We start from the raw sequence: 23,705 nt of genomic DNA, 5'->3' as shown, positions 1-23,705 counted from the left end.
AGCCAACATTTCTGAGCGTGCGTTTTATAACCACAGCTTCAAAGTATAAAAATAGAGTGTGAAAAATAAAAACAGGTCTCACAATCAGAGCCTCCATCACCCTGCTGGTAGAGAGGTTAGAGAAATAATAAAATGAAGAGTAACGAAATTGAAAGCTTTTAAGAGCGTTCACATGCCTTGGCAAGGAGAACCCCCCGGCCTTTCCTAAGTGCTTGGGGCAGCTTGGCCCCACTTAAGAAGTGCTGTTATCACTCCTGTCTCCCCTGGGAGTTATTTATGAAGAAAGGTTTCCTCAGCCAGCCTGGCAAGCAAGGCGTCTCTAACAAGGCTCAGCCTGGTAGGAGGAGCTGAATGAAAAGCCCACAAGGACTATGGGTCGAAGTGCCACTCAAGTGCTCAAGTCGGCTTCTCCAAACACACCCAAGCTGTAACTCAAAACCTGAAAACAACCCAAATCCTTTTCCAAACACAAACCAAATCTTTTATGTCAGGTTCCATATATTTTCCTAACTCAATTCCCCACCCCAACCCACTCCACAGCAGAAACCAATTTGCTTAACAGAGTAGGTTGTTGGGAGTTTTCTTCCTGAAAGCTCTCATTTGGAACAGATTAAGGGGTGGTGGGGGGCAGGGGAGGGTGGTCTGATTTTTTTTTTTTTTTCCATAAAAAAAAAAAAAAATTAGCACACTTGAGGCTTTGAAGCAGAACCATTATGACTGGATTTTAAAAGAAGAGGAAAACTTAATTTTCTGGTATGATAGAACTGGATTGCTTGGAGAGGCCCCTGTCAACTCATCCCAACCTAACTCCACCCAATCTAACCAGACCCTAAAGGTTTAGTGCTCTTGAGCTCCCCTGCCCTTAAAGAGCTCACAGTCTTGGTGAGAGGATGCAAGTCAAACCCAAGAAAAAAAGATACAACCTAAACAGTGTGGGTCTGATGAAAGGGAAGATAATGCAAAGGTCTGGTTGTTGTTGTTGTTAGGTACTATGTTCTGACTCATAGCGACCCTATGCACAACAGAACGAAATCCTACCAGGTCCTGCGCCATCCTCACAATTGTTGCTATGCTTGAGCCCACTGTTGCAGGCACTGTGTCAATCCATCTCGTTGAGGGTCTTCCTCTTTTTCACTGACCCTCTACTTTTAACAAACATGATGTCCTTCTCCAGGGACCGGTCCCCTCCTCATAACATGTCCAAAGTACATGAGACAAAGTCTTGCTATCCTCGCTTCTAATGAGCATTCTGGCTGTACTTCTTCCAAGACAGATTTCTTTGTTCTTTTGGCAGTGCATGGTATATTCAATATTCTTCTTCAACACCATAATTCAAAGGCATCAATTCTTTGGTCTTCCTTATTCATTATCCAGCTTTCGCATGCATATGAGGTGAATGAAAACACTATGGCTTGGGTCAGGCGCACCACAGTCCTCAAGGTGACATCTTTGTTTTTCATCACTTTAAAGAGGTCTTTTGCAGCAGATTTGCCCAATGCAATGCATCTTTTGATTTCTTGACTGCTGCTTTTATGGATGTTGATTGGGGATCCAAGTAAAATAAAATCCTCGACAACCTGAATCTTCTCTCCGTTTATCATGATGTTGCTTATTGGTCCAGTTGTGAGGATTTTTTTTTTTCTTAATAACCAAAACTTTAATCCCAAGGATTCTTACAAAACACATTACAAATGACAGCATGAAAAAAAATCTTGCACAGTGACTCAAAGTTCATCTCTACAATACGCCCTTAAACTGGCAGGACACTGGTATTTTGAATTGTCTCAAATTTCCAAATTAATGATGTTACAAATAGTTATCTACTCATATACAGCAATCACATAAGGAATTGGTGACCTAAAATGAAGGTAAAAAACGAACTCTTGAAACCTATCCGATTCTACATCAACTGGGCAACCTCTACACTGTGAAGACTCAGTGGATTTTTTTTTTTTAAAACCTCTAAATCTAGTTAAATGGTGCAGCTTTTAAAGACTCTTTATTCAACTACAGCTGCATCCTATATCCCAGCTATAGACAAAACTAAAGTTCTTAGTTCAATTTTTGCCAGTTTTGTTTCTATAACCTCAAAACATCACACTTTAGCTAGGCAAGATTTAGAGGTTTATTATCAGTCTATGCAAGACTAAAGTTCAAAACGAATCCAATTTTGCTTAAGGGGCCAATGTAAAGTAATAAATTCTTGGTATTACATGTCTCATATGATCCATTTCAAACCATAGAGAATTACATCTGCGCATGTGTCACTGTTACAAGAGACAATAAACAAACTCGAAGAGCTAACATCTTAAAAATGCACCAGGCTTATGAGGTCTCAAACAAAACTTGAATTTTCTGTACACACTCCTGTCAAATGAAGTTATTTCCCGTACGCCACTACTCTTAAAAACTGGTCTTCTATTTCCTTTCATTTGACCTGGGTCGGCTATGAGACTGAGAGAAAGATCTGGATGACTGGTGATTTCTCTCCTGAGACAGAGATCTCTTTCTTCTCCTGTCTCTAAAAGGGGACCTACTCCAGCTGCGAGAGAAGCGTCTCCTTCTTGGAGATCTGCGATGAGGTGGAAGACTTCTATGATATTCATCCTGAGGGCGACAACCCCAAGAGGCACATGGCCCAGGATTCCCACTTGACAGTTCCACTCTTACACAGCAGCCACACCGTGTTCTTCCATCTAGCTCTCAAACAGCCTCAGCTGCAACCCAAGGAGCTTCAAATTCAACAAAAGCAAAGCTGGGAGGGTTTCTAGCAACCCACACACTTTGGAGTGGGCCATAATATCCAAAAGCCCGTTCCAGTTCGGTTTTGTCGCCATTGTTTCGAAGATTACCTACATAAACCTTATAGTCCAACGGACAGGAGTCACGACGCATTTTGAAATCCTGAGTTAGAAACGCAGAAGCCTCAAACCACATGCTCCAACGGGGCTTCTCGCTCTCTTCCAGCTCAGCTCCTACAGATGCTCTAGCTTCCCTGGCATCCACGACATGGCGGCCCAGTCGTGAGGATTTCTGTTTTCTCTATGTTGAGCTGTAATCCATACTGAAGGCTGTGGTCTTTGATCTTCATTAGTAAGTGCTTCAAGTCCTTTTCACTTTCAGCAAGCAAGGCTGTGTCATCTGCATACTGTAGCTTGTTAATGAGTCTTCCTCCAATCCTGATGCTGTGTTCTTCTTCATATAGTCCAGCTTCTCGTATTATTTGCTCAGCATACAGATTGAATAGGTATGGCTAAAGGATACAACCCTGACGCACACCTTTCCTGACTTTAAACCACGAAGTACCCCTTTGTTCTGTTCAAACAAATGCCTTTTGATCCATGTACAGATTCCTCATGAGCACGATTAAGTGTTCTGGAATTCCCGTTCTCCACAATGTTATCCACAGTTTGTTATGATCCACAGTTGAATGCCCTAGCATAGTCAATAAAACACAGGTAAACATCTTTCTGGTATTCTCTGCTTTCAGCCAGGGTCCATCTGACATCAGCAATGATATCCCTGGTTCCACATCCTCTTCTGAATCCAGCCTGAATTTCTGGCAGTTCCCTGTTGATACAGTGCTGCAGCCACTTTGGAATGATCTTCAGCAAAATTTTGCATGCCTGTGATATTAATGATATTGTTGGATAATTTCTGCATTCGGTTGGATCACCTTTCTTGGAAATAGGCATAAATATGGATCTCTTCCAGTCGGTTGGCCAGGTAACTGTCCTCCAAATTTCTTGGCATAAATAAGTGAGCACCTCCAGCACTGCATCCATTTGTTGAAACATCTCAACTGGTATTCTGTCAATTCCTGGAGCCTCGTTTTTCCCCAGTGCCTTCAGTGCAGCTTGGACTTCTTTCTTCCTAAGGCTTTCACTGGGTAATTCTTTTCAGAAGTAGACTACCAGATCCTTCTTCCTCATCCAGCTTAGTCTGGAAGCTCAGCCGAAACCTGTCAGCCATGGATGACCCTGGTATTTGAATACCAGTGGCATAGCTTCCAGCACCACAGCAACACACAAGCCCCCCCAGTTATGACAAATGGACAGACACGTGGGGAAATGCAAAGGCCTAGAAGAGTAGTAAGGGAAGAATTTGTGGAAAGGAAAGGGTCTGGGCTGGGCCTTGTAGAACTGGCAACACTTACAGAGGCAGAGGAACACAGGGAGGACGTATCAGGCAGAAAAACACTACAGGCAAAGGCACAGAGGAGGGACTGGGCAGAGTATATGTAAAGTGACCAACTTTGGAATCTCTCCCTCATTCCCCCATTCTTGGGTCTCTTCTAAAGTGCCACTCCCCCCCACCCCAAATAAATATATCTTTTTCTAGTAAATTCTAGCTATTAGTAATACGATTGCAAGACTATGGTCTTGTTTCATACATAATGCAGATTTTGAATTTTGGGTGATGTGTGTAGTAGTTCCAAGAAATGTAATGGGAATCAGCTACCAAATACATCAAGTTGGTGAAAACTTTTGGATAATATTTTTATGATGTATTATTCTTATAAAATTAGCCATGTGAGTTGCTAAAATAAAAATGATAATTTGGATGCACGTGAAGGGAAATCTGTTGACTTTAGGTAGAATAAATTCTTCAGGAGTAGACTCCCAGTTTAAGACCAGAGGTGCTATCTCATTCATCACTGTGTACCCAGTTGTTAATACACAACCAGCACTTTCCAGGAACTCAGTAATTAGTACCTGAGTAAAAACAAGACAGGAAATGGGGAGAAGTTAAGGCGGGACCATGCCAGCTATGGCAGAAACTGCCAGCTGTCCTCCTAGATTCATTCTCCCCGGCATACAGAAATAGGATTTTCAGCTAAACGTGTGTCCACCTAGCTCAAAATTCTGTCTCTGAGCCTCCTTTGCTGAGAGTTAGGGTCCCATGACTCTGACTGATGAGAAGTGACTGGAAGTGTGTATGTAACTTCCAGGGTGGCCTTTCCTTTCCCTCCTTCCTGCTCGCTGGACTGGGGACGTAGCAGAGGGAGCTGGATCTGCCTTCTCCATCGGGAAAGGAGGAGTGGGTCCCAATGATTGTGCAGCCATCAGACCAATCCGCTGAGCCTTTTATGTGAGGGAGAAACAAGCCTCTAGCTTGTTTCAGCCACTGTTCACTCATGTCTTCTTTGTTATAGGAGCCAAATCTCTACCCTGACTAAAACACCACCTGTTCCATGCTTGAAACTCCATGAAAATACTTCAGAAAGTCCATTTCCAGAACTGTTCCAAACTAAGACCCTTGGTTGTAGTCTAGCACTTCAGCTGGAGGTGGCGGGGGAGGGGCAGGGAAAAGGAGACAAAAGAGAGAGAAGACAAGCTGCTGTCAGGGCTAGTTCTTTGTCTCTGATTCTTATCCAGTGTTCTCTGCCTTTGCTCCTGTAGACCAGCCTCACAGGAGAGTAACTTCTGAAAAGCTGAATTACTGAACTACAGGGAGGACAGCCTGCTCATTTAGACAGTCAGGGAACACTTCCTTCTTTTGCTAGTTGTCATCATCAGTGCCCTGACCGAGCATATTCCTCTTCCTAGGCTAGTCATTTTCCCTCCTAATATCCCATGCTCCAGGTAACGCTCACATATACGCTCACACCCAAGGTGGCTCTGTGAACTCTTTACAAAGATACATCTTAGAATGTGTACCAATTTACAACACACCAACCAACACATGCATCTAAATGTGTACACACGTACTCCTCCCATGTGTGCAGATAAAAATACTCCCTCTGATGCCCTGCCACCACCTTCTGTTCCTCTGCCTACAGGAGCCCCTGCCGTGTGGCTTCTTGTGGTCAAAAAGAGCAGAAGGCAGAAGGAAGTCTGGGCTATCCCACTCCAGCACGGACATCTTCTAAGAGATCTGAGAACAGAACTTGGAGGTTTTCATGAGCGGGATGGGGGCTTTATAGGTCTCTGATGTCACCCTCTGCATGTTCCTTGGGTAATGGCGGAACCTGGAAGAATGAGGGGCTACTACAGTGGCCAGACGTACAGACTGTTCTTGGGCCCCACCCTTGCCTTGCAGAACTTCTTGGTACTAGTTACGTTGTGACAGCTTGGGTGTGACAACAATTTGCTTGCTGGGATTGGAGAAAGAACCAGCCCTCTGCCGAGTACGTAGACTGATGAACCAAGGTAGGAAAAGCGCACTAGACAGCATCAGATGAAAGACATGTACGGGGTGCTCAAGAAGATTAGTTTCTAAGAAAGCCTGAAGCTGGGGGTAGGAGGGCTGCTGGTCAGTAAGACTTCTCAGTCACCCTAACCAGTCCCAGGGGCTCTGGGCACCCCTGACATGGAGGTGAACCCTAGCTCCAGAAACTGGCTTTATGTTCAAGGAGGAAGCTGCTCATGATGGTGAGAAGAGGGGTCTTGGTACCTTGATATGGCCCAGCTGAGGAAAGTGCAGGCTCCTTAGGTCAGAAGAGGGGGGCAGAGAAGGGGAGAGCTGAGGCCAAGACCAGAAGAGAACAAAGATCGCCAGGCGTGGACTAACAGGGAAGACACAGCCCTGGCAGCCACATCAGCGCCAGATGGCCTAAGCCGCAGACTGTGGGCTTATCATCACCCAGAGGGGTCAGTCACCTTGGGTCCAGGGAGCTTGGCTTTTGGGAGCAGCAATAGAGGAGGCAAAATGATGCAAAAATGACCCTCATTTCGTAGAGAGGAGCCTGTTGTCGTCTCTCTGGGGCTTAGTCACTGGGAGGCCATGGAAACAATCCAATCACCCCAGCAACCCAGCTGCCCAGGGTACCCACTAGCACTCGCAACCTGCTCCCAGATTTAAGACGGGAGCATTAGTTTGCATCTGCTTTTGCCCATCATGAAAGCTGGCTGCCAGTGACGCACTTGCTGAGACGCAGGCCAACGTCAGGGGGCCCGGCTCTCTGGGAACAGCAGCTGATGAGAAGTGAAATGTGGTATGTGGTAACTGGAGCTCCACTGAGGCACTCCACTGCAGCTGGAGCTGACGGGAGGTGGGGGGGCGGGGTGGGAGAGGAACTATGCTTCCGGTTGTAATTGAGCACCTTTGTTTTCAATCAATGAGAAAATAAAGAACTAGTTCTGCATAACTACCTTCCTTTGACAGCCATTTCCCCTCACCCTCCACTTGGTAAAGCAGAGGTTCTCTCTGGAGCCAGGCTGTACTTTCTAACTGCTGTGTGCTCCCCTGCAGCCCTGCTGACACACCACAGATGGACCCCCTGGCAGCCACTGAGGGACAGGCCAGGAGAGGCCCAGGCAGTGGACTCCCAGGGCTGGCCTCAGGGTGTGGTTTTTACTGTTGGGAGATGCCTGGTCTCACAGAACACTCTGTTCTCCCCACCCTTCGTTGCTGGAGCACCTCCAAGCAGCACTTCAAGGCAGCGTTCCACCTCCTCTGCCCATGACCACTGCACCGTCTCCCACCGCAATGGGTTCTCTCCATCCCAGGAGTCCAGATTATTCCCAGGGGCACCCCTACATTTCTGCCACTTCCTTTCTGGAAATCAAGGCTTGGGGGGCAGTAGAGAGAGTGCCATTCCATGTGTCTCAGTAGATCTGTGTTTTAGGCCCATTTTCCACTAATGATATGACACTCGGGGAAAAAAACTCCTGATTTATGTGATTCCCTTCCTCCAGGAAAGAGATGACGGTACAGGGAGAGAATCAGCCTTGATGCAGGACCTCCCACTATCTCTCGAGGCAATGGCCCACCCGGCCACAGCTCCTAGTCCTTTCCTAGGACGAACTCTCTTTATCTGAGCCCTGGGGTCCCTAATCCATTTTCTTGGGTTATGATTTCTTAACTCTTAGGTTGCAGACCTAGAGGCAGGTTCAGGACGCCCTCCTTGGCTTAGAAAAGGCAAGGCCACTGTCACCACAGGAACCTGGGCGCCAGTTCTGGCTCTGACACTCATATTCCCTGAGACCTTGGGCCCATTACATTACTTCAACTCTCTGAAGTTTAGTTTATTCATATCTTAAATGGAGAAAACAGTAAAGCATCTTACAGATAGTCTCACCGGTGGTGAGGAATAAAGGAGGTGAAATGAAGCAGGAGCACCCGGAGGGTGATGGTTATCCTCCCTTCCCACTGTTACCCACTGTGCACGGCGAGCAGCCTGTGGGACAGGGCCCCCAGAAGCAAGGGGACCCCACTCTCAGAGCTGCCGCTACCTCCCTTATGCCTTCCAGATTATTCATTCTGCACTGACCCCAGCCCCCGACCAGGGCCCGATAACTACCTGGCAGGTCTTCCCCCACCAGGCACTTCCCAGTGCCCAGCCCTGTGCTAGGCCCGTGGGCCCCTATGGATGAAACTCTTGCTCAAGAAATGATGTGAAAACTGCATGAGATGGGATGGAACGGTGAGGGGGAAGCAGTTAGTCTAGGGCCTGCCACAAGGCTGATGGAGTAGACTCTCCCTTCCTGGTTGAATGAATGTCTCTGAAAGCGGTGGGGCCTGAGGTGGCTAATTCATCTGTAAACAAGTATCTACCACCTCAGGGCAACTTCACAGACACACAGAATCCCAAAACCAAAAACCAAACCTGCTGCTGTTGAGTGGATTCCAACTCACAGCAACCCTATGGGACAGAGTAGAATTGCCTCATAGGGTTTGTAAAGCTATAATACTCCCAAAAGCTGAACAATGAATAAGGAAGGCCAAAGAAGAATTGATGAAGTTGAATTATGGTGTTGGCGAAGATTACTGAATATATCATGGACTGCCAGAAGTCTACAGCTAGAGTGTTCCTTAGAAGCAAAAATAGCAAGACTTCGTTTCACTTATTTTAGACGTGTTGTTACGACGGACCAATCCCTGGAGAAACACATCATGCCTGGTAAAGCAGAGGGTCAGTGAAAAATAGGAAGATCCTCGATGAGACAGACTGACACAGTGGCTGCAATAATAGGCTCAAACATAGCAACGACTCTGAGGATGGCACAAGACAGGGCAACTTTTCGTTCTGTTATACATGGGGTTGCTATGAGTCAGAACTGACTCGAAGGCACCTAACAATAACACAACAAATCTTTATGGAAGCAGACTGCCACATCTTTCCCCCACTCGGAGTGTCTAGTGGATTCGAACTGCCTACCTTTTGGTTAGCAGCCAAGAGCTTAACCACGGCACCGGTAAACCAAACCAAACCCATTGCCATCAAGTTGATTCTGATTCATAGCGACCATATAGCAGGGCTCCTCAAATAGCTCCACTCCCCCTTAAATTGATTCTAAAAACACTAATCTCTTTATTGAGTTTAATTTAGCTGCTGTGATTGACTGCTGTTGTTTGGCTCAACTCGTGGGGATCCCAGGCACCAAACAAAACACAGCCCAACTTGCGCCAACCCTCTGACGGATCTCAGACCAGACTATTGAGATCCATACTGTTTTCATTGGCTGATTTTTGGAAGTAGATCACCAGGCCTTTCTTTCCAGTTTATCTTAGCTCCACTGAAACCTGTTCAGTATCACAGTAACATGCAAACCTCCAACGGCAGACAGGTGATGGCTACGCATGAGGTGCCCTGGCCAGGAATCAAACCCGGGTCTCCTGCATGGAAGGTGAGAATTCTACCACTGAGCCACAAGGACCTCTCACTGTGATTGACGTGTTCCTCCAGTCAATCATCCAACAGTTATTCGGTGGAGCATTTGTCATGTGCCAGGTTCTAGAAATACAGCAAAGATCTAAACAGACCAAAATCCTACCCTCTCAGAACTTTTATTCTGGTGGAGGGAGACAAACAACAAATAAAAAAAGTAAATAAACAGGAAAATGATAAGATGTGAAAGGACTGTGCAGAGCATTAAATCAGGGTGAAGTGACAGCGAATGACGCCAATGACTCGGTGGCTATTGCAGACTGAGAGGTCAAAGCAGGTCCTCTGAGGAGATGACACTGAAGCTGAGATTGGAAAGACAAGGAGTCAGCCCTGTGGAATCAGGAAAGAGCATTCCAGGGAGACAGGGCAGCTAGTGCAAAGGCCCTGAGGCCGGAACTCACTTGGGGAGTCTGAGTCTGGGTCCCGGCTATGGGATCGGAGAACAGAAAAGCTACTCTGGAGAGGGTGTATCTGAGTAGATTAGGGAAAGAACCTATTGGACGGTGGATAGAGGAGGGAGGGGATACTTGCAAAGCCCTACCAGGGCCTGACCTGTGAACCTGAAGGGACTGAAAAAAGCACAGGGCCTCTGGCTGGCCTGCCTCTGGATGGGCAGGGGGCCTCGGCGGGCAGAGGTTCCGGGAGCAGAACTGTCTGTGACTCAATGTGAAGCCCACAGGGTCAGGGCAGCTTTGGTGACTGGGCTGTCTCACCGTGGGGCCTCAGTGTAATGTCACAGTGACCCAGGGCTCCCTATCTCTCTTCCCAGGCACTCCCTCCCTGCTCACTTAAGGGCTGAGCATGAGAGACATATTCATACTGTCACCCTAGCTCACGGGCTCTGCATGGGTGATGAGGGAGTACAGGAGTGTACTGTGTGTGGGGGCAGAGGAATACATTGTTGGGGAAGCTGAGCAGGCACCGGTTCTTTTCTTTTTCCCCTTGCCCTGGGCTACATGACTGTTTTGACTCCTCACCCCACAATGTGACTTGTCGACTGCTCTCTAACCTCTCAGTCTCAATTTTCTACATCCTGTTCCTGTTGCCACTCTTCCGCCTCCCTGCTAAGCTCTATCATTATTCCGGTCCCTAAGGTTCACAGGGCCAGGCACAGGAGCCTCCTGAGCCTGGTTAAGTTCCGTCTTAACCCAGGGCCATTGCCCCTGCTGCCCCCGCTGGCTCCTTGGCCCTGCAGTCTGAGGGCTGCCAAACTCTTACCCTGGAAGACTCAGACAGTGAGTCGCTCATAAAGACTGGGGAGTTGGAGAGCTCTAGTTTGTATGAATCAATGAAAAACACCACCCCTTGAGCTGGTTCCGGCATGAAGGTCAGTTGGCTTGTTCTGGGGGTCTGTCTTGTTTCAATGAAGGTCCCTAAGAGGCACAAACAGTTTGCTCTCAACTATGAACCTAAAGGCTGGCGGTTCAAAGCCAGTTGGCATCACCTCGAGAGAAACGCCTGGAGATCTGGTTCCATTGAGATTACGGTCCAGGAAACCCTGTGGAGCAGTTCTACTCTGTAACACACGGGACCACCACGAGTGGGAGTCAACTCAACAGCAAGTAAATTGGTTTTGATTTTCTTGTTTCAAAGTTAAAGCTCAGAGCTCTCTAATCTCCTTGGGAAACTAAGGACTGACGAAGACACTTACTGTCAGGCAGCCTACTGTGGTAAAGATCGAACCATCCACACACACTGAGCACCTACTGTGTTCCTAATAAAGAGAGGCTCCAATCTCTCAACTTGAGGGCTAGCTGGGAAGATAAAACTAAAGCACATGAAAGATAAGCTAATATAGAGTAGAGAATCAAGGACTATTTGGGATTATCTCTCTAAAGTGTTAAAAAGCAAAGGTTCACTTTGAGGACTAAGGTGTGCCTGACCTAAGCCATGGTATTTTTAATCACCTCATATGCGCGTGAAAGCTGACCAAGAAATAAGGAAGACCAAAGAAGCATTGATGCAGTTAAATTAGGGTACTGGTGAAGATTACAGAATATACCATGGACTGTCAGAAGAACAAACAAATCTGCCTTGGAAGAAGTACAACCAGAATGTTCCTCAGAAGCAAGGACAGCAAGACTTCGTCTCACTTACTCTGGACATGTTATCAGGAGGGACCAGTCCCTGGAGAAGGGCATCATGCTTGGCAGGAAGAGGGTCAGCAAAAAAGAAGAAGACCCTCAACAAGTTGAACTGACACAGTGGCAGCAACGATGGACTCAAACACAGCAATGATTAGGAAGATGACACAAGACTGGGCAGCGCTACGTTCTGTTGCACGTAGGGTCGCTATGAGTCAGAACCGACTCGATGGCACCTAACAATTTCAGATGATGCCATAATTAAATGCTGTAGGGATTCAGAGAAAGAGATCCAAGAGGCTGGAAAGACTGGGGTGTTATAGAGGATTGAACGCATTACCACCTAAATTTATATTTTGGCCAGATGAGCAGAAGTTTTACATGACATTTTGTGAGGAGGGACCCGGTAGTGGGAAAGAAATACTTGGAGGTAAAATTTCAAAAAGAGCCACAGGTTGGTATTTCTTTGTAGTCTTTTAGATTTGTCTTCCTAAGAATACTTCTACAGAGAAGTCACCTGTACCTTCCCAGGTTCCTCCCCCGCTCTCACCCAGAACTCTGCCTGACTCAAGAATCACACAACTTTATGGATTTAAATACTGCCCAGGCTTCAGCTCCCTCCTCCTCCCAAAACCTTTGTTCAAATGCCATCTGACATTAAATCCCCATATAGCATTAAAGCAAATATGAGTGACCTGCTGGGGTGGAAGAGGGCTGGGATCCCAGGGGAGGAGGAACTAAGCAGAGCCGATGACCCTGGTACCTCCTGTTCTCAGGCTGGAGCTCCTTCTAGAGCATCTTAAGGCTTAAGGTAAAGTCAGAGTGTGGAAAGGGGAAAAGCATAGCTTCATCTGCAGTCCTGCCTGTACAAAGCTGTAAATGTCAAGGCCCTTCCCTGAAAACCTAGAAATGCCATTTCTTATGTTCCTCTTTGCATGCTCCCTGACTGGTAAAGTGGGGAAGGGGGTCCTGCTGCCAGTGCTCTGGGAAATCCATCCTTCCTAAGGCTGAAGGAGCCTGAGGTGGCTCACAGAGAGATCTGTGAATAGGCTGTGAGGTTCATGCTTCCGTGAGAGTGAAGGACAGGAAGGTTCAGCAGGCAAAAAGGTGAACAACGCATCCATCCTGGGGCTCCCAGGATCACTGTGCTGAGCGTTGGAGAGGGCAGGGCAGAGCCTGTACAGTTCAGTCTGTTCCTATTGCAGATAAAGGCTCCCTTTTGCCCTCTTGGTTTTCATTGTCAATGTCTTCAAGGCCTAAGGAATACTTTGTCCCAGATCACACTGACTTGTGGTCTCTCGGTGCATTTCCTGGTTCCTGGTAGCTTCCCTTCCTGGAATGCCGCAGCCCGAAGCACAGCTAGACTGTTTCCCTTGGATCCCCCATAGCTTGAAACCTTGACGTCATCTCACCCTCTCGTTTTCACCCATCTTTCATAAGCACCCGCCCCCAAATCCTGTTGAGTTTAACCCTAATACTTGCACAAATAGATTCTTTCCTCTCCATCCCATCATTACTGCTGACAGCTCATGAGGAGCCCTGCCTCCCTCACCCCAGTCCCAATCTGTCTCACACCCTGCTGCCAGAGAGCGTGCCTAAAACCTGCTGGGTTACCTACAGAAGGCTGCCTATCCTCCTTGGGTTGGCATTCAAAGTCATCTGAGTGTGGGTGTTCCCACCTATCTAGGTTTATCTCCTGCTCCTCCTCTTAAGCCCCACCTTTCTCCTGCTAGACCCCAGCCCCGTGTTCTGGCCATACAAGTCCACTCACTGCCCTACTGTAGGGTGCATCCTGCACTTCTCCAGGTCCCCCTAGCAGGCCGTTCGCTTGTAGCAGGTATGAGATCAAAGCAATTTTTGTCTGATGCAGCCCTCAATTACAGTATTAGATCTCCGATAGGGAGTCCCTGTTTTTTTTTTTTTAGAAGGAAAAGTGAGATTTTAATTTTTTTTTTCATTGTAATTTTGACTTCTCAAGGAAGATAATAAATACTAAAATAACAATAATCTTTTGCTGTGGCATTTATTAAACCACTGATTCAGGGGAAAAACAACACATATTTTTAAGGGAGTCAGGATTCAACAGTAATAATTAACTTGGAACACCAAAGGGGAAAGAAACCATGAGCAGTATATTCCACAAAATCCCCGGGAGAGTACACAACTCCTATGCTGAAGGAATGTGAAAAGTTGCACTCGTCTGCTTGATAGCCTTAAGAGATGTTAAAACAAGGCAAGATGTTAAGACAAAACAAGAATCAGTTGGCGAAACTTCTGACTAAAGCGAAAAATCAGAGTGATTCTCGTCTTCAATGCTATTTTTGGTTTGAAAGAAAAGATCAGTGTTCTATGCTCGAGAAAATCAAGCTGTACCGTGGAGGCTCTGAGCAAGCCTTGCTAACCAGGCAGAAGAGGTGGGACACTGGGGAGCCGAGCTCAGTCTCAACGAGTGCCACCACAATGGGGAGGCTGTATTGCTGAGATCTTTGAGTCGGAGGAGTCTCAGTTGAATTTGACTTCTTGGATGCAGAAATTCACTTAAAAAAGGTGTGGGATAACGTTTGCATGTAATTGGAGGAGGAAGAAGTCCCTCTGAGGGCTGAATTGTTGATGTTCTAACATTAGGTGCTGATGTGTTGGTCTTGTCTCCATGTGAAAATTGGATTTTAAAAAAACAAAACTTTTTATTCTGAAATAATTTCAAACAGAGAAAATTGTATCACAAGAGAACTCACATATACTCCCTCTACACATTTTTTTATGTATATCTCTTTGATATTTATATGCACACGTATCTTTATTTTTTTCTGAACCATTTGAGAGTAAGTTGCAAATGTTATGTCTCTTCCCCTTCATATTTCAGTGTCTGTGTGCGAAGAACAATGATATTCCCTTAGAAAACCACAGTGCCGTTATCGAATTTAGGAAGTCTAACATTGATGCACTACTTTTATCCAATCTACAAACAATATGCCAATTTTGTCAATTGTTCTAGTAAGTTCCTTCATGGCTTTGCTCCCCATAGTACAGGACTGGGTCTGGGGTAACGTGCTGTATTTAGTTGTTGTCATAGATAAACCAAACCCGTTGCCACCAAGTCAATTCTGACTCATAGCAACCCTATAGGAGTCATAGAGTACTTGTTCTTTTCACACCTCAAATCTTTTTTTAAAGACCAAGATGAAAAATACAATAACAGACAAGTAGCTTTAAAATTTTTCACTCCTTCAGAGGCTCTCTCACACTTGAGGCTTTACATGCAGGAGGCACTCAGTACGTAAGTAGTGAACTGAACTGGTTTCTATTTCTTGAGAAAAGACAAACTAGTATTTCTTAGAAGGTGGAAGAAAGCGATCTTTTTTAAAAGACAGAAGGAGAACATGGTAATATATTTTCATTATAAGTAAACATGGAAAAATTCTGACAGAAATAAAAGTAGTAGAGCAAAGATGATAGAATTCTTCTATGTAGTGAATTCCTCTACGAAATGATCTTTCCAAACACTGGATGAGAGTCCTAGGAAAACCTAATGAATATTATTATATTCCATCAAATATTTACTGAGCACTCGCTGGGTGCCCTGTGTTTCCTTCTAAGGAAAACCTGCAACTGGAAAAAGGAAGAAGTGGCAGAATTTTATATATCAAAGAAGTATGACAGGGAAACAGACCCCTTTTGCTTTTGACAGGATGGGAGCGGGTGGAGAGAAGCCTACTTGCTCCTTACTGCAGCACTAGGCTGAATGCTTTCCCACTGAGCAGCACAGCCAACCCTGACTAAACTTGCCCCAGAGTAGTATCACTGGGTGATTATCCAAAAACTATCTTCTTCCATAGAAGCAGAGAAAAACACACGATCACTACAACTGAGGACTCAGATATGGGGAAGTTCACACATCCCAAGGGAAGCTTCCAGGGACCGCAGCCCTTTGTGCCAACACAGTAAGCAGCCCAAGCCACGGGGACATGGGGCCACAGAGCATGGGCCCTCATCACAAACTGTACAGCTATACAGTGTCCCCTGCCATTCTGCTGTTAAGGTAAATCAGTGTGATGGTTAAGATTGCGTGTCAACTTGGCTGGGCCATGATTCTCAGTGTTTATATGTGGATGGGATCTGCTCTGAGTAGTCAATCAGTTGAAAGGGAGTTTCCTTGGGGATGTGGCCTGCATCTGAATATAAGCAGACCTTCTGGCTTTTTGCTTGCTCTGGATTCTGTGGCTGCCTCCTGTTCGTCTGACCTCCGGTTCTTGGGACTTGAGCTATCAGTTTATCTGCCGATCTTGGAATTTGTTGATCTTCACAGCCTATCAGTGGAACCCTGCTCTCTGACCTGGATCTTGGGTTTGCCAGCTCCTGCAGCTACAGGATTCAGGAGAAGCCTCTATGCTAATCCACAGACTTGGGACAGTCTAGTCTCTACAATCACGTGAGCCATTTCTTTGATATAAATCTTTCTCTCTCTATATTTATACACTTTATAGGTTTTGCTTTTCTAGAGAACCCAGCTGAAGACAACCGGCTTGCTCAGCTTGTGACTACTTGCCTCAAATGTTTTTCTGGCTTCTCTTTGGGATGAGGGATCAGAGATGCTCCTTGACATCCAGCCCCAAGGAGAGGGAATGCCAAGTCCAGTCAAAGTACCCACTCTCCCAGATGGCCAGTTGTCCAGAGGGGTGACCTCGCATCTCACTCTACCCAGCAGACCATTTTCCACCTGTAGCCAGCAGTTCTTTGCTTCCACAGCACCTGCCACCACAGACAGATAACCCCAGGGCCCTGGGCTATCACAGCTCATATCGTGGATTTGGGCTGCTTGTAACTACTTGGGTGAGCTGCTCCCCCTTCTCCTTCCTCCTGCCTCCCAGGTTAATGTGTCCACCAAATGAGGAGCCAGGGCACAAAGAAGAAAAACTTAACTTATTCTCACCTGTTTTTGTCACATGTAAAAACTTATGTAGGAATGAAGTGATGAAGCTGTAATTCCCGGGTTACATAACCACACAGGCAATCAAGACTTGGCTTTATTTAAACAGAACAACAATGCAACGAACAAAAGACCGTGCACTGTTTATTAGGTTTCTGCCTTTGAAAATAATTTTTCTCTGTGATGTCGTATAGCAGGAGTCAGCAAACTATGGCTAGCAGACCAAATCTGGCCAGCTGTCTATTTTTGGAAATAAAGTTTTACTGGAACACAGTCATGTCCATTTGTTTACCTATTGTTTATGGCTGCTTTTATGGATTGAACTGTGTCCCCCTAAAATATATGTTGGAATTCTAACTCTTACACCTGGGGATGTAATGTAATCACCTTCCATAATGTAAATCTAACTTAACTGATCAATCGATTTGTAGAGGTCACACCAGTATAGGGTGGATCTTTAATCACTTCTGAGTTATATAAAGAACAGCATATTCACCCAGAGATGCAAGCACATGTGGGTGAAGACACGCTATCTGATGACGATGGAGACAGATGAATCTACAAGCCAAGAAACTTGAAGGACTGCCTAGCCTCTTGAACTTTGACAAAATGAATTTCTGTTCTTTAATGCCACCCATTTGTGGTATCTCTGTTACAGCAGCACTAGGGAACTAAGACAGTTGCTTTTGTACTAAAATGTCAGTGTTGATACAGAGACCAAAATGACCAACAAAGCCTGAAATATTCACTATCTGGCCACTTACAGAAAAAACTTGCCAACCCCTGTCCTAGAGCAAGACGGCAATGCAAAAGGATAAAAATGAGGTACCTGTTGACTGGGAGGTATTTTCTTGTGACAGGGCAGTTGTCACGATCTCCGCAGCTGCATCTCTGACGGCTTGTTCCTCACTCTGCAGTAGGGTGAAGACACATCTCCAGAGAGCAAGGGTATCCTGCAACCCTGAGAAGACCAAAAGGAGTTGGAAGATCTAGAATGCAGTTAATATTAATGATATTCCAGAACACTTGTGCTCCTGCAGAGCCTGTACATAGATGACCAAGAAGCAGTCATTCGAACAGAACAAGGGGATACTACACAGTTTAAAATCAGGAAATGTGTGCGTCAGGGTTGGATCATTCCACCATACTTATTCAATCTGTATGCTGAGCAAATAACCTGAGAAGCTGGACTATATGAAGAAGAGCACGGCATCAGGACTGGAGGAAGACTCATTAACGACCTGCATGCGATATGCAGATGACACAACCTTGCTTGCTGAAAGCTAAGAGGACTTGAAGTACTTACTGATGAAGACCAAAGACTACAACCTTCAGTATGAGTTATGTCTTAACAAAAAGAAAAGTCAAGTCCTCACAAGCGGACCAGTAAGCAACATCATGACAAATGAAGAAAAGACTGAAGTTGTTAAGGATTTTATTGACTTAAATCCACAATCAATGCCCATGGAAGGGGCAGTGAGGAAATCAAAGGATGCATTGCATTGGGCAAATTCGCTGCAAAAGAACTCTCTAAAGTGTTAAAAAATGAAGATGTCATTTTGAGGACTAAGGTGTGCCTGACACAAGCCATGGTGTTTTCAATCACCTCCTATGCATGCAAAAGCTGGACAATAAATAAGGAAGACTGAAGAAGAATTGATGCATTTCAATTACGGTGTTGGTGAAGAATACTGAATATATCGTGGACTGCCAGAAGGACAAACAAATCTGTCTTGGAAGAAGTACGGCTAGAATGCTCCTTAGAAGCGAGAACGGCCAAGACTTTGTCTTGTGTACTTTGGACATGTTATCAGGAGGGACCAGTCCCTGGAGAAGGACATCATGCTTGGTAAAGCAGAGGGTTAGCAAAAAAGAGGAAGGCTCTCCACCAGATGGATTGACACAGTGGCTGTAACAAGGGGTTCAAACATAGCAACAATTATGAGGATGGCGCAAGACTGGGCAGTGTTTTGTTCTGTTGTACATAGGGGCTCTACGAGTCGGAAACGACTGCCGGCACCTAACAACACCAGAATGCAATTTACAAACAGATAGGAACGCTGCTTCAAATTCACGGTAGAAGACAACAGCGTTTCTCCCCCCTGCCCCACCCCGCCCTGAGTACCACAAGAAAGGACGACCTGAGAGGGAGGTAAATACTGGAGGAAAGAGAGCCCTGAAAGGTCAGGGTTGCAACTGCTTGTTGGGGACGGCAGGACTTCTGGAGGCAGCCAGCCCCGGGCTAGGCCCTTAGAAGGTGCTGTCTGGCTGACCAAGGCTCTGGGCCCAGCTGGCCCCCATGACTCACAATTCTCAGGAAGGAAACTTTATGTACCAAGAGTGCTTTGGGAGAAACTGGCCCAGTGCTGATCTGAGTGACTGCTTTAGTTTATAAGTTTCGAAAGCACCGTTTCAATCAAGATTATGCTTGGGGGTGGGGAGTGGGGTCAAGAAAAGGGCATGAAACTGTGATAAAGGCACAAGCCTGAATCCACCCTATGGGGGTCCTGACCGTCATTACCCGTGGGCACAGACTCTGTCTAGTCACCCTGGGCTGGATGCTGCTGTGGACGACCGGAAGGAAAAGACGAAAGCAATCTAAAGTGAAGAACACAAGAAAATGAGTAGCCAAGGATGAAACTGTGTAGGTGTGACTCAAAACAGAGAAAGATCAGAGTGGTCTGGTGTAACTGAGTCAGACTTCATGAGGGCGATGTGGGCAGGGCCTCCCAGAAACAACATGTGTTGCACAGGTGGGGTGGGGCCCAGCTATGTGGCCAGCCTTGCAGGGGTCAGCAATGACGGGCCACGGAGGATTGTCACACATCAACCCTATACCTTCCATGAGGACACGACTCTATCCTCAGAACTTCCCTTTGTCTTCCCCTTCCCTCATCTTCCCATGGAGAACCTGGTATCAGAGTCATGGCCGCTGATGTCATATCAAGAACAGCAACAGCTCCATTTGGGTTTTATTCTCTTCTTTATCACAGATCTGGCTTTAAAGTTTACTCAGTCTTTCAGAATCAATCCTTTCTAATTGTTCTCTAAGGTTTAATACTTGCCTTTCTTAACAGTTTCCCCTTTAACATGGTCACTTATATCCCCAAGATTCTCAATCTTCCCTCTTTAGTCCATTTCTATTTTTCTCTTAACTGACTTTGCTCTGCCCTCTACCTGTCCCATGTACTTTTACGCCCTTTGTTTCGCAGTTCAGCATCTATTTGTCATGGTTTTGCAGGCCATCAGCCACAACTGATGGCCCTCCTCATTCCCTGTACTGCTACAACTGGCACTGTACCATCAAGCAATTCATCAGGAACCAACGGCTTTTTGGCCACGATTCAACTTCATACAGGAATTCCAGGTTATTCAACTTACATTTTGCCTGTTACAAACTAGGGTAGGGGTAGTGACCAAAGTTATCCAGAAAACGTGCTGCAAAATAGTATTATCTTTACTGGATTCACTTGATCGAAGTTATAAATCTTAGCCCTCATTCCTCTGGGTCTGATGATTAAGTCACAGTCACAGAAGGTCCCCCTCTTGATCTCCCTTTGGGTGAGAGAGAAATGTCTGGAACGGTTTAAGAGAATTCAGTCCCTAAGAAAAAAGAAGTCAAAGGATATCAAAGAAAACGATGTTTCCCAGAGAGATCCAGGGATGTGAAACACTTCATCAGCCTGAACTCTGATAACACTTAAAATTTGAATCTCACATTCTCAGAAACAAGTTCTTCCTTTAGTCTGTAAACTCCTTCTCTGCAACTATACCAAACATTCCTTATTCTCCAGGGCTGGCACAGAAGAGGTGAACAAAAACAGAATCCTGCTAATGGATGGGAAGCAAATCATAGCATGATAATATGGGGTTAAACACGGCAGGAGAGGACATGGCTTTGGGCCCTGAGTTTTCCTTACGATTTCCTAAAGCTTGGTTTTCTTAAACATCATTGAACATGACAGCCTTTCCTAATTACTCCTTTGAAGGGTGGAGAGACAAAAGGTAAGAGACACGGAGGTGGACAACATGGCTTGAAGCCAGCTAAGAGCCATACAACCAGCTGATTTCAAAATATCTCCACTTCTATATCGCAAAAATACCTGAAGTTTGAAACTAACTTCAGCGAAAGGAATTAAAGTGAGAAACCTGGAAGTCATCCTGGAATCCTCCTTTTACATTAACCTCAACACCACAAAGCCCTGTTGGTTCTACTTCCTAAATGCCTTTTGAGCCTGTTCTCTCTTCTTCCTTGCTGTCATAGCTTGAAGAGACCTGAGATTTTTCACCAAGATTATTGCAACAGGCTTCCTGGAAGAGGTGACAGTTAGACCGAGACTTGAAACACAAACAGAGGTCAGCCCAACAGTGATTTGTTTAGAGAACCATTCCTTACTGGTGAGGCAGGAGTCTGTGTTAGGAGCTGCAGACAATGAGGTGAAAGGGATGGGCAGGGGTGAGAACAGAAAGGGCCTTGGGAGCCATGGGAGAGGGTGTTTAGATTTTATTCTGAAGGCAATGGGAGCCCACTCAAAGGTTTTAAGTGGTGGAGTGAAATGATCAGATTTGCATTTCAGAAAGACCACAGAGGTTCTTCAGAAGCTTTGGGGAGAAGTATTGAGGGACAAAATTAGAAACAAATAGACCAGCTAAGAGGCTGTTTGTGAAAACCGATTAGAATAGTTGGTTGTAAAAATGGTATGGGGGCAGCGTCTGACCTTCTCTAACTTCACAAGGTGGGGAGGGGAGTCACTCTCAGCATCAACAGCCCAAGGGTGACTGCAGTGAGGTCAGATATACGGTCACCCTCCAAACCTCTTACCAATTCTGACACCAGCCACCTTTCCCACAGCGCTCTCTACTTCTCTGTTGGCTTCGATAATTCTTTGCAGTGGCCACAAAGAACTCACAGACCATACTCACAGTTACACGGTTCATTACAATTCAGGATCAAGAATGACTCAGGATACAGGTCTTTGATCAGGACAGCCTCTTTTCAGCTGTGCTTGCAGGCAGGCCTCTCTCAGGCCCTCAGCCTCTGAGCCTGGCCTCTGCCCTGCTCAGGCAAGTGTTATAAAGCTCTTTAGCTTTGCCAGTAAGTGCCCAGGGGCACCCTACTCCACCAGTAAGCCTTGGTCCAAAGGCCCTCAGCTCTCTCGCTGCATGGGTTGGCAAGCCTACCTCCACCAACAAGTGCCCAGAGGTACGCCACTCTGCTAGGAAGCTTCCTGACCGAAGGTGCTTAGCTCTCTTGCTCTGCAGGTTAGCACACCCACTATAACCACCTTGCTCCCTGGGCTGGGAAGCCCACTGCACCATCTTGCGCTGGTCTTCTGGTTCTACTGCTGCCACTTCTCACTATCTTGGGCTGTCTCCAGTGTTACAGCTCTTTCTCTGTGTCTCTTGGGTCTAGGAGGTTCTCAGCACAGGGACCCTGGTGGTAGTGAGGTCCCCCCTTTCTGCCTCTGCGATGGCTCATTTTAAGCCTGGTGTGATGGCAAAACTGACCGATTCCCTTGTTAGGGTTCCATATACCTTATTGGCACAGTACCATCCCCACAAGAATGCCATGTACCTTATTAGTACTATAGCAAACTGTCCACTGCCCATGGTGGGCCACAGGCACCTTATTTGCATACTCTCACCCAGTCTTTTGGTGAGAGTTACAAGACCATGGCTAGAAAGGCCATATAAAAGTGATCCATCATACCACATTCATAAAGTTATGTTCTACATTCTAGTTTGGTGACTAGGGTCTGGGTCTTAAAAGGTTGCAAATGACAATCAAGGATACAACTATTGGTCTCTACTCATCCAGGGCAAAAGAGAAAGATGGAAACCAAAGATTCAAAGAAGAAACTAGTCTGTAGGACAGACAGCTACATGAACCATGGCCTCATCTACCTGAGACCAGAAGAACTAGATGGTGCCTAGCTACCACTACCACAATAGATGAACCCTGATAGAATGGGAGAAAAATGTGGAACAGAACCTCAAATTCCTAAACCAAAACAAAAACCAGACTTACTGGACTGGTTGAGATGGAAGATTCCCTGAGACTATGCCCTGAAATACTCTTCAAACCTTGAACTGAAACCAATCCCTGAGAGATCGCCTTGTAGCTAAATAAGAAAAAAATAAGAGATGGGCTCAAAAAATAATGCTACCTATAAGTACTGTGGGCCTTAAAAAAAGATCACCTATAGGAGACCAAACCGTCAACAATTACTTTAAAACAAAGACAAGAATGTAAGGGGGCAGGGAAACTAGATTAATAGAAACGGAACAACCAGAATGGAAATAATGAGCATGTTCACGCATTATGAAGAGTGTAACCAATGTCACCGAACAATCTGTGTAGAAATTGTTGAGTGAGAACTGAAACTGTTGGTAAACCTTCACCAAAAACACAATAAAATATTATTAAAAAAAATGATTAGAATATGAACTAAGAGGGCGGGAGAGATTTGAAACACATCTGAAAGATACAATGGTATGGTGACTGCTGCCATTTTTCACCTTTCCTTCTTTTTTTGTCTAGTGTGTCTATTCATGCTTTGGTGAGTTACATGCAATTGACTTCTCCGCCCTCAGCTGACTTACCAATAATCGGATGGGGGTTGGTGAGGAAATATGGTGTGGTGTTGGCGAGGACCTCTGCAGCGGCCAGCCTGGACTCTGTGGGAAGATGGTCTTCACAGGACGAGATGACCAACTGGACCCACTGCTTCAGCTCGGGGGCCATGGAGTCTCTGTTCTGAGTGTACAAAACGTATCAGTGGTTCAGAAGGTGCAACCAGGGGCTGGCATGGTACCAGGGAGGCGCCACATCAAACTGGGCTCGCAAATTAGTTCTTAGCTCAGTGGGAAGAAAGGTTTTTTAAAGCTGTTTCTCCATCCAACTAGAGGGAATAAACAAGCCCAAGGAAGACTATCTGACTTGTCTTTCAGTAACATGGAGTCACTTTAATGAGAGGGCAAGTTTCCTGAATTTTTTTTTCTAATGAAAAGAAAGTTATTAGGAAACTGCTGTATTTGATAGCTTCATTAAAACAAAACTTGGGGGGAAAAGACTGTGGCC

At 45.8% G+C, this 23,705-nt stretch overlaps 1 protein-coding gene and 1 pseudogene across 8 annotated transcripts in view; both read right to left on the bottom strand.

Moving 5' to 3' along the window:
- The window catches only part of THADA (THADA armadillo repeat containing), a 362,922-nt gene that overhangs the window by 40,565 nt on the left and 298,652 nt on the right, over positions 1 to 23,705 (bottom strand). For all 8 annotated transcript variants that reach the window (XM_064277151.1, XM_064277150.1, XM_064277147.1 and 5 more), the window contains 2 exons: positions 23,228 to 23,381; positions 17,454 to 17,585 (listed from right to left, as the gene is read on the bottom strand). In XM_064277151.1, coding sequence (XP_064133221.1) covers positions 17,454 to 17,585; positions 23,228 to 23,381 — 286 coding nt within the window. The remainder of the gene's footprint in view (positions 1 to 17,453; positions 17,586 to 23,227; positions 23,382 to 23,705) is intronic.
- Positions 669 to 17,447, bottom strand: LOC135228699 (serine/arginine-rich splicing factor 3-like; annotated as a pseudogene).

This window comes from Loxodonta africana, chromosome 26, assembly GCF_030014295.1.
Source record: "Loxodonta africana isolate mLoxAfr1 chromosome 26, mLoxAfr1.hap2, whole genome shotgun sequence".
NCBI classification, from domain to species: Eukaryota; Metazoa; Chordata; class Mammalia; order Proboscidea; family Elephantidae; genus Loxodonta; species Loxodonta africana.
This window is presented reverse-complemented; position numbering and strand designations above follow the sequence as displayed.